The 15,367-nt window shown below is 36.9% G+C and overlaps 1 protein-coding gene across 1 annotated transcript; it reads left to right on the top strand.

Annotated features, from left to right (window-relative positions):
• Positions 1–318: 318 nt before the first annotated feature.
• On the top strand, positions 319–11,364 carry LOC110447475 (TBC1 domain family member 1-like). Its single transcript, XM_021493211.1, has 7 exons — positions 319–473; positions 1,008–1,163; positions 1,516–1,667; positions 2,286–2,378; positions 2,981–3,140; positions 5,688–5,857; positions 8,768–11,364. Exons 2-7 carry the CDS (start codon positions 1,091–1,093, stop codon positions 9,233–9,235), a joined length of 1,116 nt encoding a protein of 371 aa, XP_021348886.1. The 5' UTR covers positions 319–473; positions 1,008–1,090; the 3' UTR covers positions 9,236–11,364.
• Positions 11,365–15,367: the final 4,003 nt, after the last annotated feature.

Raw genomic sequence — 15,367 nt, 5'->3', positions numbered from 1 at the left:
GATATTTTTCTGAAAACATGTTTTTTCCATTTGATTCGATGAGGGTATTTGTCATTATTCTTTATATAATGAAATATTTCTTTTCATACTTTATGAAGTTGAATAAAATATCCCATGACAGAAAGGGCTGTAATGTATCTCTATATTTGAAAGATATCGATGTAATTATTATTTTCAAGTCACAAGTCCTACCATAGAATGACAATACATATAACAATTACATTTATGACATTTCAGCATGATGGGCAGGAAAGTTTTACCGAACCTTTTTGGAAAGTTTTTCTTTTAAATACATTGTTTGTTGACTGTTTCAGCACGTCAGAGCAAGATAGAGGAAAAGCCAAGTCTTGACTATGAGGAGATAACTCCATGCCTGAAGGACATCACTAAAGACTGGGAACAGCTGCTCCAGGCAAGCGATCGTCACACCAGCACAATAGAGCCGAGGAAACTGTTAAACTGTGTAAAACAAGGTAATCCCCATCAATAGAGCCGGGGAAACTGGTAAACTGTGGTAAACAAGGTAATCCCCATCAATAGAGCCGAGGAAACTGTTAAACTGTGTTAAACAAGGTAATCCCCATCAATCGTTGTGAACTGTGTTGGACAAGGTAGTCTTCAACAACAGGGTCATCCCCGGACCATTTAGCTGATACAGAGCTGCATCAGCTTAATTGGCCCACATCACCTTAGACTATGAAACATATCACCTTGTTATTTGTACTGAAGCTGGTCTTTTACACAAGAATTTTAGACTAATTGAATCACAGGGCAAAATCAGTCAATGACCTGATCATTGGTCAGTTGGACAGTGGCATGTGCCACATGCATATGGGGCCTGTAAATGTTGGGGAAAGGGGATCACAGGTCATGAAAACTAGTGTCTGGCAAGCATGTTCACTCTGTATAACTTAAAACTCAGCATCTGGTTCAAATAAAGGCTTTTTGGAAAAAATGAAATGAAATTGCAGAAAAGGTAAATATGTTCAACATTTCACTATTCTTAGGTGTTCCAAAGAATCACCGAGGTGACATCTGGTGGCTGTTGGTTGAACAACACCAGCTCCATTACCCCGGGACCCACGCCAACATGCCGTCCCGCGACTACAATGAGCTGCTGCGTGAACTCACTGAGTACCAACACAACATCCTAATAGATCTGGGTGAGTACATAGTGTTTTTACTTACTCCTTCTGTCAAACTCAAGAGGTTTCCAAAGACAGGTGGTTTTCCGTAATAGTTCCTTATTGCTTAAGTATAAAACTCTTCATATGCATTAAGTATCATAAGAGCTATTAGCATTATAGACAGGGAATATTTTTACCATCACTGTTATGTCAGTATGTCCTCCAATAGTGTTAAGTTGTATCTCTCATAACAAAATGTAATGTGTGATGACAAAGATTTAAATGTCAATGTCCTTCGTACAAGATTGTTAGTTGTTTTATGGGACAAAGTTCAGCGTTGATACATTAAGTACAGGATCGATGCATTAAGAGCTAACATTTGTTACAGGTCGTACTTTCCCCGGCCACCCCTACTTTTCTACCCAGCTGGGACCGGGACAACTGGTGCTGTACAACCTCCTCAAGGCATACAGTCTGCTCGACAAAGAAGTTGGTTACTGTCAGGGCCTCAGCTTCATCGCTGGCATCCTCATCATGCATGTATGTAGACAGTTTTAGGCTTTAACCAGCATCTCCCTCGTAGATATACCTATGTTAATGTCTACATTATCAGGCCTCAGCTTCATTGCCAGTATCTTTTCACATCCACATACAAACACCATACAACAGCTTCAGCATCATGTAAATATACAATTTTAGTATGTCAGCTTCATCACCAACTTAACCACATACCTGAACTTATACAATATTAAATCTGTGGTATACAAGTTCTGTATTTATAGTACTAGCCCACAGGCAGATTTTGAAAATTATACTTGTCTGACCAATATAAAGTAAATATTGAAAGTTTTCATTAACCCAACATAAAATCTTCTAGCAGACTTGAGCTGGGGCATAAGGCTAGTCAAGATGTACACCCCAGTTAGTAAGTGCTTTAACTTCATCACTGACTTCCTTCTAATACGTGAACTTGACAATAGCTCTAGTGTTTCATCTTCAACATTGGCTTCCTATTAATATATATATAGTGTCAGGACCTCGGCATCATGGCAAGCATGTAAATCTTCATACTTCACAAATTATCTGTAACAGAAGCTGCGACTCTGTTACCTTATGCTATGTGACAATTTATAAACAGCTTGTCCTTTGTCCTACAAGATGGATGAAGTCCTTGCCTGGGAGACATTGCGTCACATGATGTTCAACCTTGGACTTCGGCGACAATTTCAGCCCAATATGATGCCCTTACAGGTAAATATTAACATGGTTGCCAAGAGGTTAACTCTATTTGTGTAGCAATTGTCTTAAAAAATTAAATAGATAACCCTCATGTCGAAAGTGGAAGAAAAGACAACAACTGCATTAACAAATGTTAAATTTGTTGTTTACGTTGAACAGACAAGGTTATTTCTACTATGTAGATATTTTTAGTTCCAACCAACTCATTTTGAATTTGGTAGGTTGTATGTCAGCTAGGCTTGTGTAGGGTCTTTCCTCACATCGCAACACTCAGTATAAGCAGATGATGATATATCAGAGAAATGATGTCCATCAGAAGCATTACATGTCATATCAAGAACTCCCAATATCACAAACATTCTTAAAAGAAATTTCTTTATTAAGGTTTTTACATAAGAAAACTTCATTGGCATTATGGAAAAATTCTTGTTTAAGACTTTTTCCTTTTGAATATTTAAAGTTAAGGAATTTCGTTACGGAACGTCAGTAAAACTGGCCCAACATAAAACTAACCCTTGGTTGAGATTTCTCTGTATAGTATCTCATCTGTATTAAAACTCCTTGCAAGATTTGAGTATTAACTCCCTTTGACTGTTGACTTCTCTGTTAACAAGATAATGTTGTACCAGCTGACGAGGTTGATCCACGATAACTATAGGGATCTCCACGACCACTTTGAGGACTACGAAATCGCTCCAAACCTCTACGCCACGCCCTGGTTCCTCACACTGTTCGCCTCTCAGTTCCCTTTAGGATTCGTCGCCAGAATGTTTGGTAAACATATAAAATCTGTCGTACATGTATTGTACAGGGTTTTGTTTTCTTTTGATTATCATTTATATAATTTCTGATGTGTATAACAAATCTCCATTTACACGGTCCATTTATCCTACATGGAATTTATGTGATGTTTAAAGGGTAAAACTTCCTGCCTTAAGTAACACAGATGTGTTTGACCAGATATTGGGTCTTGTACTAGATGTGTGTATGGTGACCAGATATTGGGTTGTGTACTAGATGTGTGTATGGTGACCAGATTACCGGTTATAAAATCATTACCTGTAACTGAGCGAAATCAGGTTAATTCAGTCAAGGGTTAAGATTCTGTAACAAAATCCCAATTAGGATGTTACAAAATCTCAGCCCAAGACTGAGATATCCCGATCTTGCTCAGTTACAGGTAATTGATTTTTTTTCTCGCACCTTTTAGTTCGAAAAAAAAAAAAATCAATTTTGCTAAAAACTACTAGTAACCCTCCTTGGGCTTCAAGTGATAATGACCTCTTCACTACTTAAGTTACATTTGAATGCTTCCGCGTAAAAACATAGTCTGTCCTTACATAGATTAAAACATATTTCGCAGTGTTGATTATATTTTATCTACAACATCAAATATCTGACAATATCGAAACTATACATACAACGGCAAAACAGAACATTTAAAATGCAAATTGTCTATTTCAAGCAGTTAACGGGCGGATAAATACATCGCAGTGTAAAAATTCCGCAAAATGTCAAGTAAAGGTACCAGACAGATCGGACGAGATAGAAAAATCTAGCATGGGGTATGACTAAGATATCTCTGTCTGAGGTGCGAGAAATTGGGTCTTGTACTAATGTGTATATGGTGACCAGATATTGGGTTGTGTACTAGATGTGTTTTTGGTGACCAGATATTGGGTTGTGTACTAGATGTGTGTATGGTGACCAGATATTGGGTCGTGTACTAGATATGTGTTTGGTGACCAGATATTGGGTTGTGTACTAGATGTGTGTATGGTGACCAGATATTAGGTCGTGTACTAGATGTGTGTTTGGTAACTAGATATTAGGTTGTGTACTAGATGTGTGTTTGGTGACCAGATATTGGGTCGTGTACTAGATATGTGTTTGGTGACCAGATATTGGGGTGTGGACTAGATGTGTGTATGGTGACCAGATAGTGGGTCGTGTACTAGATATGTGTTTGGCGACCAGATATTGGGTTGTGTACTAGATCTGTGTATGGTGACTAGATATTAGGTTGTGTACTAGATGTGTGTTTGGTGACCAGATATTGGGTTGGGTACTAGATGTGTGTATGGTGACCAGATATTAGGTTGTGTACTAGATGTGTGTATGGTGACCAGATATTGGGTAGTGTATACGTACTAGATGTGTGTATGGTGACCATATATTTGGTTTTGTACCAATTGTGTGTATGTTGACTAGATATTAGGTTGTGTACTAGATGTGTGTTTGGTGACCAGATATTGGGTCTTGTACTAGATGTGTGTATGGTGACTAGATATTGGGTCTTGTACTAGATGTGTGTATGGTGACCAGATATTAGGTTGTGTACTAGATGTGTGTATGGTGACCATATATTTGGTTTTGTACCAATTGTGTGTATGTTGACTAGATATTAGGTTGTGTACTAGATGTGTGTTTGGTGACCAGATATTGGGTCTTGTACTAGATGTGTGTATGGTGACTAGATATTGGGTCTTGTACTAGATGTGTGTATGGTGACCAGATATTAGGTTGTGTACTAGATGTGTGTATGGTGACCATATATTTGGTTTTGTACCAATTGTGTGTATGTTGACTAGATATTAGGTTGTGTACTAGATGTGTGTTTGGTGACCAGATATTGGGTCTTGTACTAGATGTGTGTATGGTGACTAGATATTGGGTCTTGTACTAGATGTGTGTATGGTGACCAGATATTAGGTTGTGTACTAGATGTGTGTATGGTGACCATATATTTGGTTTTGTACCAATTGTGTGTATGTTGACTAGATATTAGGTTGTGTACTAGATGTGTGTTTGGTGACCAGATATTGGGTCTTGTACTAGATGTGTGTATGGTGACTAGATATTGGGTCTTGTACTAGATGTGTGTATGGTGACCAGATATTAGGTTGTGTACTAGATGTGTGTATGGTGACCAGATATTGGGTTGTGTACTAGATGTGTGTATGGTGACCAGATATTGGGTTGTGTATACGTACTAGATGTGTGTATGGTGACCAGATATTAGGTTGTGTACTAGATGTGTGTATGGTGACCAGATATTGGGTTGTGTACTAGATGTGTGTTTGGTGACCAGATATTGGGTTGTGTACTAGATATGTGTTTGGTAACCAGATATTAGGTTGTGTACTAGATGTGTGTTTGGTAACCAGATATTGGGTTGTGTACTAGATATTTGTATGGTGACCAGATATTGGGTTGTGTACTAGATGTGTGTTTGGTGACCAGATATTAGGTTGTGTGCTAGATATGTGTTTGACGACCGATATTGGGTCGTGTACTACATGAATGCCTTTCCTGTTGTAGACCTGTACCTGATGCAGGGAGTAGAGGTGCTACTCAAGGTTGCTCTTGTATTGCTAGGCAACCACAAAGAGCTCATCCTGCAATGTGACTCATTTGAGGGCATTGTAGAATTCATAAAGACAACACTTCCAGAAATGGGCATCATACAAATGGAGAGGGTCATCAACCAGGTACATCAACATACGGCATACGGCATTCATTACACAATGAAAAGTTTTTTTGTTTACATTAATTCTTTGTATATCAAATAATATGGGGGCTTTCAATCTTCAATCTTCGATCCCCTGTGGACAAATTACTACTTTTGGACTTCAATCTATTGCAAACAAGTTGATTGGGTATATTTCTCCTAATATATTAGGGGCATTTTTAATATTAACAGTAGACAGGTGGATTGTGCAGTAAAACCTGATATTGACATTTCATCCAGCAAAGTTTCGGTGCTAGAATGGCAGTTTGTGACATAGAGGGAAATGCATCAAATAGTTGTTTTAAAAGAAGAAAAAACGAATTGATAATGAAATGACTTTAATTTATTGAGTTTTATTATATATTAACAATGGGCATAGTGTCAAGGTTTTGCTACATATAAACTAGAGGCACTGGATCAAGTTTTAACTGTATTATAACAAAGGGCAATGTATTGAGGGCTTTCATTATGTCAAGGTTTCTCTGTATAATAACAAAGGGCAATGTATTGAGGGCTTTCATTATGTCAAGGTTTCTCTGTATAATAACAAAGGGCAATGTATTGAGGGCTTTCATTATGTCAAGGTTTCTCTGTATAATAACAAAGGGCAATGTATTGAGGGCTTTCATTATGTCAAGGTTTCTCTGTATAATAACAAAGGGCAATGTATTGAGGGCTTTCATTATGTCAAGGTTTCTCTGTATAATAACAAAGGGCAATGTATTGAGGGCTTTCATTATGTCAAGGTTTCTCTGTATAATAACAAAGGGCAATGTATTGAGGGCTTTCATTATGTCAAGGTTTCTCTGTATAATAACAAAGGGCAATGTATTGAGGGCTTTCATTATGTCAAGGTTTCTCTGTATAATAACAAAGGGCAATGTATTGAGGGCTTTCATTATGTCAAGGTTTCTCTGTATAATAACAAAGGGCAATGTATTGAGGGCTTTCATTATGTCAAGGTTTCTCTGTATAATAACAAAGGGCAATGTATTGAGGGCTTTCATTATGTCAAGGTTTCTCTGTATAATAACAAAGGGCAATGTATTGAGGGCTTTCATTATGTCAAGGTTTCTCTGTATAATAACAAAGGGCAATGTATTGAGGGCTTTCATTATGTCAAGGTTTCTCTGTATAATAACAAAGGGCAATGTATTGAGGGCTTTCATTATGTCAAGGTTTCTCTGTATAATAACAAAGGGCAATGTATTGAGGGCTTTCATTATGTCAAGGTTTCTCTGTATAATAACAAAGGGCAATGTATTGAGGGCTTTCATTATGTCAAGGTTTCTCTGTATAATAACAAAGGGCAATGTATTGAGGGCTTTCATTATGTCAAGGTTTCTCTGTATAATAACAAAGGGCAATGTATTGAGGGCTTTCATTATGTCAAGGTTTCTCTGTATAATAACAAAGGGCAATGTATTGAGGGCTTTCATTATGTCAAGGTTTCTCTGTATAATAACAAAGGGCAATGTATTGAGGGCTTTCATTATGTCAAGGTTTCTCTGTATAATAACAAAGGGCAATGTTTCAAGGTTTTATTCTATCTAAATATTTGTATTGTATCAAGGTTTTACTTTATGTAAGCATAGTGCATTGGGGTGTTGATTAAATGTATGAATAAGGGAAATTGAATAAAAGGAATAGCATAATTTATCCAAGTTTCATACTGAATATCAATGAGCTGACATGTCTGTGACAGGTGTTATACCATATATAAATGAGTTGACATGTCTGTGACAGGTGTTATACCTTATATAAATGAGTTGACATGTCTGTGACAGGTGTTATACCATATATAAATGAGTTGACATGTCTGTGACAGGTGTTATACCGTCTATTAATGAGTTGACATGTCTGTGACAGGTGTTATTCGGTATATAAATTAGTTGACTTTTCTGTAACAGATATAATACCATATATTAATGAGTTGACATGTCTGTGACAGGTGTTATACCGTATATTAATGAGTTGACATGTCTGTGACAGGTGTTATATTATACATAAATGAGTTGACATGGCTGAAACAGGTGTTATACTGTATACAAAAGAGTTGACATGTCTGTGACAGGTGTTATACCTTATATAAATGAGTTGACATGTCTGTGACAGGTGTTCTACCATATATAAATGAGTTGACATGTCTGGGACAGGTGTTATACCGTCTATTAATGAGTTGACATGTCTGTGACAGATGTTATTTGGTATATAGATTAGTTGACTTTTCTGTAACAGATATAATACCTTATATTAATGAGTTGACATGGCTGTGACAGGTGTTATACTGTATTCAAAAGAGTTGACATGTCTGTGACAGGTGTTATACTTTATATTGATGAGTTGACATGTCTGTGACAGGTGTTATACCGTATACAAATGAGTTGACATGTCTGACAGGTGTTATACCGTATATTAATGAGTTGATATGTCTGTGACAGGTGTTATACCATATTTTAATGAGTTGACATGTCTGTGACAGGTGTTATACCATATATAAATGAGTTGACATGTCTGTGACAGGTGTTATATTATATATAAATGAGTTGACATGGCTGAAACAGGTGTTATACTGTATACAAAAGAGTTGACATGTCTGTGACAGGTGTTATACTGTATATTGATGAGTTGACATATCTGTGACAGGTGTTATACCGTATACAAATGAGTTGACATGTCTGACAGGTGTTATACCGTATATTAATGAGTTGACATGTCTGTGACAGGTGTTATACCATATATTAATGAGTTGACATGTCTGTGACAGGTGTTATTCCGTATATAAATGAGTTGATATGTCTGTGACAGGTGTTATACTATATATAAATGAGTTGACATGTCTGTGACAGGTGTTATACTGTATATAAATGAGTTGACATGTCTGTGACAGGTGTTTGAGTTGGACATCACCAAACAGCTGCATGCTTATGAGGTAGAGTACCACGTCCTGAGGGAGGAGATGATGTACTCTCCGTCCAAAGGTGAGGCTGACATCATCCACAAACTGGAGGAAGCCAATCAGAACCTGAAGCACCAGAACGTGGAGCTGCTGGAGAAGCTTCAGTACTGTAACAGTCAACAGCGTAGTCTGGATAGCACCATACACAGCCTACAGACAAAGGAGGCCAAGCTTAAGTCGCACATCAAGACACTGGAGATTGAGCGCAAAGCTCTGCTTAATGCTGTTACCAAACTCAAACAACTGGTGTCTGAAGATGAATTTCAAAAGTTGGACATTTGTTTACCTCCGATGGCTCCTAGTCTGCCATCGTCACCATGTCATCAGCCAATTGGGGGTGCTAGTGCAGCCATGCGGACTATAAATAATAAGTTGGCAGTGAAGCGTGATTCTCACTGACCTTGACTGATCTACGTATTAATTAGTGTAGCATTATGGTGATGGAAAGGCAGAGCAGGTGAATGTGGAGTGGATGAATATAAGAACAAATGTTTTCTGCTGATGTGGTGATAAGTGATGATTTCGTTGAGGATATCTCTCTAGCGATACTTTCTCTTCTTGAGTAACCATAGCAACTTCATGATGATTCCTCTAGCATTACTCTCAAGTAACCAGGACTTGAAGCAGCTGTCCTTAATTGTGCCGTGGCCTCTATGTAGATGGTGGCTTCTGCTAATTTGCTTAAATTTTGTTTCAAAAATATGAAATAATTGATAATTGTCGTCACTAGTGTTGTTAAGCTTCTTTATATCAAATTAAAATCAATGTTATTTTTTCAAAATTAGAACTGAAAACAAAAACATAGCATTTGTTACATCACACTCCCATACATTTATTGATTTGTGTTGAATTAAATGTTCTTACCATTCTCATATACAGTGCAATCGATATATATTGGACAGTAATAATTAATGTTAAATTTCTTTCTCAATTGTATTATTTTTTCTATAAATTAGTGCAATCATGTTGGACTGTATATGTTTTGTAAGCTTTGTAATCATGCAAAGTGGAATGAAAAGTATGAAGTTTAACTATTTTATTGATTTGATATCCTCCTCTGTAAACAGTGATAGTTTGTAATATTTACTCGACTGATTCTTGTTACCTTAGCAACTGTTGATTGTGGCTAGCTTAACCATATACAGTTAGGGACTGTTGTGAATCCTCAACATCTGTAAAAAATTCCTTTCACCAGAAAGCATGCTCTTTGGACATTTTCGTTGAGGAGGTCTCTATCTGGACCCTTTTGAGGAACTTAAATATGTTCAAAGAGGTTAAGTTATTGCGACATGAATCTCCTTTTTAAAACAGTTCTGCTCTAGTAAACCTGTGAAATGTGCTTATCATTGACAGATTGTAAAGACTTACCACACATTTGAGATTCACACCAATGCCTGCATTTATTGCTTTGCATTAATTTCCAATAATTAGATTGTGCTAATTAAGGTGTTAAGACAATTCACAATTGTAATCAGTAAGGGAGATCACTCTTACACAAACTTTTGCTTATCCTGGTTAAAATGGTTCAGGTGGTGCTGAAATATTCCATTATTGATACACGAATTAGACTGGAAGTTTGACAACCATATAGGTAGATCTAAAAATACAATTTCGGGTGTGTTTTTTTAGAAATAAATAACAATAAACCAGGAATTATATGTTCTTCTTTTACCAGTGTATTGAATCTGACAACACATTCTGAAATGTATATTTGAATCGATCTTATAATGTTTTATGTAAAACAATACTACAAACTAACAATTATTGGACATTTTAGTATTTTTTTACATGTAACATCTTGAACCTGGATAAGCACACAACAATTATTGCAGATATCAGTGTCAGCTCTGATCTGTGCCTGTCATTTTCTTTTTAGTTTTTGCCAGTTGAAACATTTGAACTGTCAGCAAAAGTGTGTAAGGTTAATGTGTATGGGAGATACCTCTAACACAACTCACAAGGATAAAGAAGCATGTATCTTAGGTGATGAATCCTATTCTAGAAAACTCACACTGACTGACTTGAAAGATGTGCCGACACACACAGTTGCACTAACCTTATATCCCTATTTGATACATACACTGATATTTTGTCTTGCAATTTCTTTTGTATAAATCATTTTCTTCTGAGGAATTTTATTTTACATTATAAAAATATGCTGCTGAAATATACAAATGTTTCCATTGTAGTTTACCATTTATTATTCTTTATGCTTTTGGTTCCTTTTACCATTATAAGTTGTTATTGTTTACATGAAACCATATGTCGCCCAACCAGGTTATTTTGAGACAATATGCCTTTGATAATGTTTACAGTCTTTTCATGAATGTGATAGAATAAAATTTATTACATACTTACTAATAAATACAGGTTTTTAACTAGCCTGACCTGAAGGGCCAAGTGAGCTTATGGCATGGTGCGCCCTCCGTCCGTCCTCCGTCTGTCCTCCGTCCAGCGTCAACTTTTTACTTTAAACAACTTCTTCTGAATAACCAAGAGGCCCAGGCTGATGATATTTTGCCAGTAGCATGCTGGGATGAAGGGCTACCAAGTTTGTTCAAATGAATGACCTTGACCCACTTTCAAGGTCACATGGGGTCAAATGTCGTAAAATCTTCAAACCACTTCTTCTTCATAATCAAAAGGCCCAGGGTACTGAAATTGGGCCTGTAGCATGCTGTGATGAAGGACTACCAAGTTTGTTCAAATGAATGACCCACTTTCAACCTAATGTCCTTGTTCGACATTCAAGTTCACAGGCGTCATATGTTTAAATCTTTTAATAGGTTCTTATGAAATCTTAAGATAACAAGTGTTAGATTAATAACAGGTGAGCGATGCAGGCCCATTGGGCCTCTTGTTATATTTAACCATACATTTTCATAATACATATATCCTGATTTCATTCACCATTCAAATTTTATAGTAAAGTAGCTTTCTGTTAAGGGAGTGGATATGTCCAGAATAAATCTTTTCTTTATGACCTTTTCTTCATTTACACTGTGAACACTTTAAAACAGGTAGGTGTTGTTACAGTTGTGGGACCGCACAACGCACCAAAAATAGCGTGCGCACACCGTGCATACATCGTTCACACACCGTCCGCACATCGTCCACACATGGTGCGCACAACTGTGCGATTTAGCAATCGTTCGCCCCGTTGTGCGCTTCTCTCCGCACAACTGTGCGATTTGGTATCATTTGTAGATAAAAATTACGGAATGACAAAAATACGGAAGGCTTGTATGCGATAATGTACACTGTGTATATATCTGTAATTTCTCATCACAATAATCAAGATTATACAATTTCACAATGCGTGTTACACAGTATTACAGCGACCGTTAGGCTGTCAAGAATGGGTTTGGCTCCAAGGTAACAGAACAGGTAAATAACAATTTTATGAGTGTCCGGAGTTTTACCTGACCAGTGCCTGACACACAGAGCTGATATGCGATACCGTTTGACCGTAATGAATAGTATTTGTTATTTGCATTCGTTTGCCTATAGCTCCCCTTCACCTGGATTTTCACACCCCCGGCCTTACCCGACGAGTTACGTAAGTGCCCCAGGCGGGGAGAAAACTACGGTCCAGGTACATGTACAAAGTGGTTATGTTTACCTGTATACGGAATTGTGTTGTAATTTTACATGTGTAAATTAAGTTTGTTTAAAAACACAGAAAACACAATTTCTAAATATAAGAATGTATAGACAGAAAGATAAGTTTATAGATGTTGCTAGAATATAGAAACAATGTAACATCAAGTTTATATGTTTCAACACGAAACCGTATAAATTGTTAAGGCATTCAGCAATTTACACCAACCACGATTTTTATCGCACAACGTCCGTCCATCGTGCGCACAGATGTGCGCAAGCAATGATAGTCCAGCTTTTTATCGTTTGCCCATCGTGCACACACCGTTCACACACGGTGCATACATCGTGCGCACACCTCACATTGTGTAACGTTGTGCGATCCCACAACTGTACCTGTAACTCCGTTGAAAGACAACAATGAGGTAATGGTGATGGATACAGCCATAAATTAATAGACTATCTCAGAGTCTAAACTTAACGTATTGTAGATGCAGTTAGGCATTCTGTTTTAGATTGTAATAATTTTAAGATATGGGGGTTTGTTTGGAGCAAAGACTAGTTAAAAGAGCTTATTTAATTCCATGGTTAAGATACAATTGTTATTATGTTGTGATTGTAACTGCCAGGGACGTAACCAGGACTATGAGTATGTGGAAGCATATACGAAGCGCGGAGTAGGGGGTGGGTTCGGGAGGGGGGTTACCCCCTCCTGAGTTTGGGGGGTTCCGGGGGGGCTTGTAGTATTTTGTTTCAAAGGCATAATAATTAGTTCCATATGAACAAGGAACATTTTCTTTAAATAGTCAATAAAAGAAACAATATCAATGAGATAATGAATTCACTGAGGGCCCAGGATTATATGAGTTGTTAAAGTTTATCACATACAGTTCTACGATGTGATCCTTGTTAAAAGTATACTTAAAAAAATTACGTGGAAGCCCGTGCGTCCGTGCGTACGCCTGGTTACGTACCTGACTGCTATTGAAGATATTTTGTTGGTTGTTCCTGTTTACCTATGGTAGTAATATTTTTATTGTCCTAGACTGTTGAGAGATTTAGTATCTATTGTCCTAGACTGTTGAGAGATTTTGTCTCTGTTGTCCTAGACTGTTGAGAGATTTAGTCTCTATTGTCCTAGACTGTTGAGAGATTTTGTCCTAGACTGTTGTGAGATTTTGTCTCTATGTATACTCTCTCTGTGATGACACAGTGTGTCTGTTGATATGTTATTGTCACTTCATGTTTCTGCCGTCCTCTTAGGATATCAGGAAATTCATTTCCTGTTGATGTTTATCAGGAAATACGTTTCATGTTGATATTTTCATAGTCCTGGTTAAAACTTCCGTAATAAGATCAAGATCATAATTATATATTTTAAAATTGCAATAACAAGATGCTGTCACACCTCCCCATTTTCTTTCATTTTCAATGAATTTTCTTAACTTTAGCAAAATTCTTCGATCTCAATTAATTTCACAATTTTGTGGTTAGCACATCTTATTTTTTTTATACCATATGTAGATATTTTTGATGATATTTTCCACTTAAAACATCTTTGATCTCAATTTTCTTTTTATATGTATGTAGTTAGATTTAATATTTACTCTCTAAGTTTGTTTCTGTTTGAGCATTATGTACTTCAAATGATATTAGCTGATCTTCTCCGTTCATATAGGTTACAAAAGTAAAACCGGTGAGTAACCAATTATCAGTAGACGTAACTGTTGTGAGTGAATAGTGTCAATTGGTGCCTGGTCTAATCCAATAAAGCCACACAGTTAAGCCACACACAGAACGGCATTTACGATGTCACACAGGACTATTACAAGTAGTAGCCACAGTGGTTTGTAATACGTATACCAGTCTCGCTAATTCATTGCACTCTGCTAAATTAGCTAAAGAGTAATTAGGGCCCCGTATCAGAGATACGGGTGCCCTATAGTAATCACTCTGTCTGTCTGTCTGTCTGTCTGTCTGTCCATCTGTCCGTCCACAAATTTTGTTCCTGGCTGATAACTTTGGTATTTATTGACCAATGTACATGAAACTTGGTCAAGATGTTCAGTTCACAAAAATACACAAATTTTGCATCTTTTCACTGATGAACATTTTGTTATGACAGGATGAAGCAAAGTTTATCAGAATTAAACAAGGAGTCAACCTGACCAAATGTCAAGGTCATTGGGTCAAAGGTCAAGGTTAAATTTTGTATCTTTTCACTCATGAACATTTTGGTATGACACTTTGAAGCAATGTTGCTCAGAATTAAACAAGGAGTCAATTGACCAAAGGTCAAGGTAACTGGGTCAAAGGTGAATGTTAAATTTTGTATATTTTCCCTAATGAACATTTTGTTATAATATTATGCAGCAATGTTGGTCAGAATTAAACAAGGAGTCAATTGACCAAAGGTCAAGGTCACTGGGTTAAAGGTCATGGTCAAATTTTGTATCTTTTCCCTGATTAACATTTTGTTATGACTTTATGAAGCAAAGTTGGTCAGAATTTAACAAAGAGTCATTTGACCAAAGGGCAAGGTCACTGGGTCAAAGGTCAAGGTCAAATTTTGTATCTTTTCAGTGATGAACATTTTGTTATGACATTATGAAGCAAAGTTGGTCCGAATTTAAAAAGGAGTCAACTGACTTAAGGTCAAGGTCAATTATTGTATCTTTTTACTGATGAACTTTTTTTATGTTATCATGTAGCAAACTTGTTCAGAACTTAACACAGAGTCAACTGACCTTAGGTCCAGGTTACAGGGTCCAAAGGGTCAAGGTCAAGTTTTGTATTTTTCACTGATGAACATTTTGTTATGATATTATGAAGCAAAGTTGGTCGGAATTAAAGAATAAGTCAACTGACCAAAGATCAGGGTCACTGGGTTAATGGTGAAGGTCATTTGGGTCCAAAGGTCAAAGACAAAGT

Source organism: Mizuhopecten yessoensis, unplaced genomic scaffold (assembly GCF_002113885.1).
Source record: "Mizuhopecten yessoensis strain PY_sf001 unplaced genomic scaffold, ASM211388v2 scaffold383, whole genome shotgun sequence".
In the NCBI taxonomy this organism is placed as follows: domain Eukaryota; kingdom Metazoa; phylum Mollusca; class Bivalvia; order Pectinida; family Pectinidae; genus Mizuhopecten; species Mizuhopecten yessoensis.
Note: the sequence above shows the minus strand (reverse complement) of the source record. Positions and strands in the feature narration are given on the sequence as shown.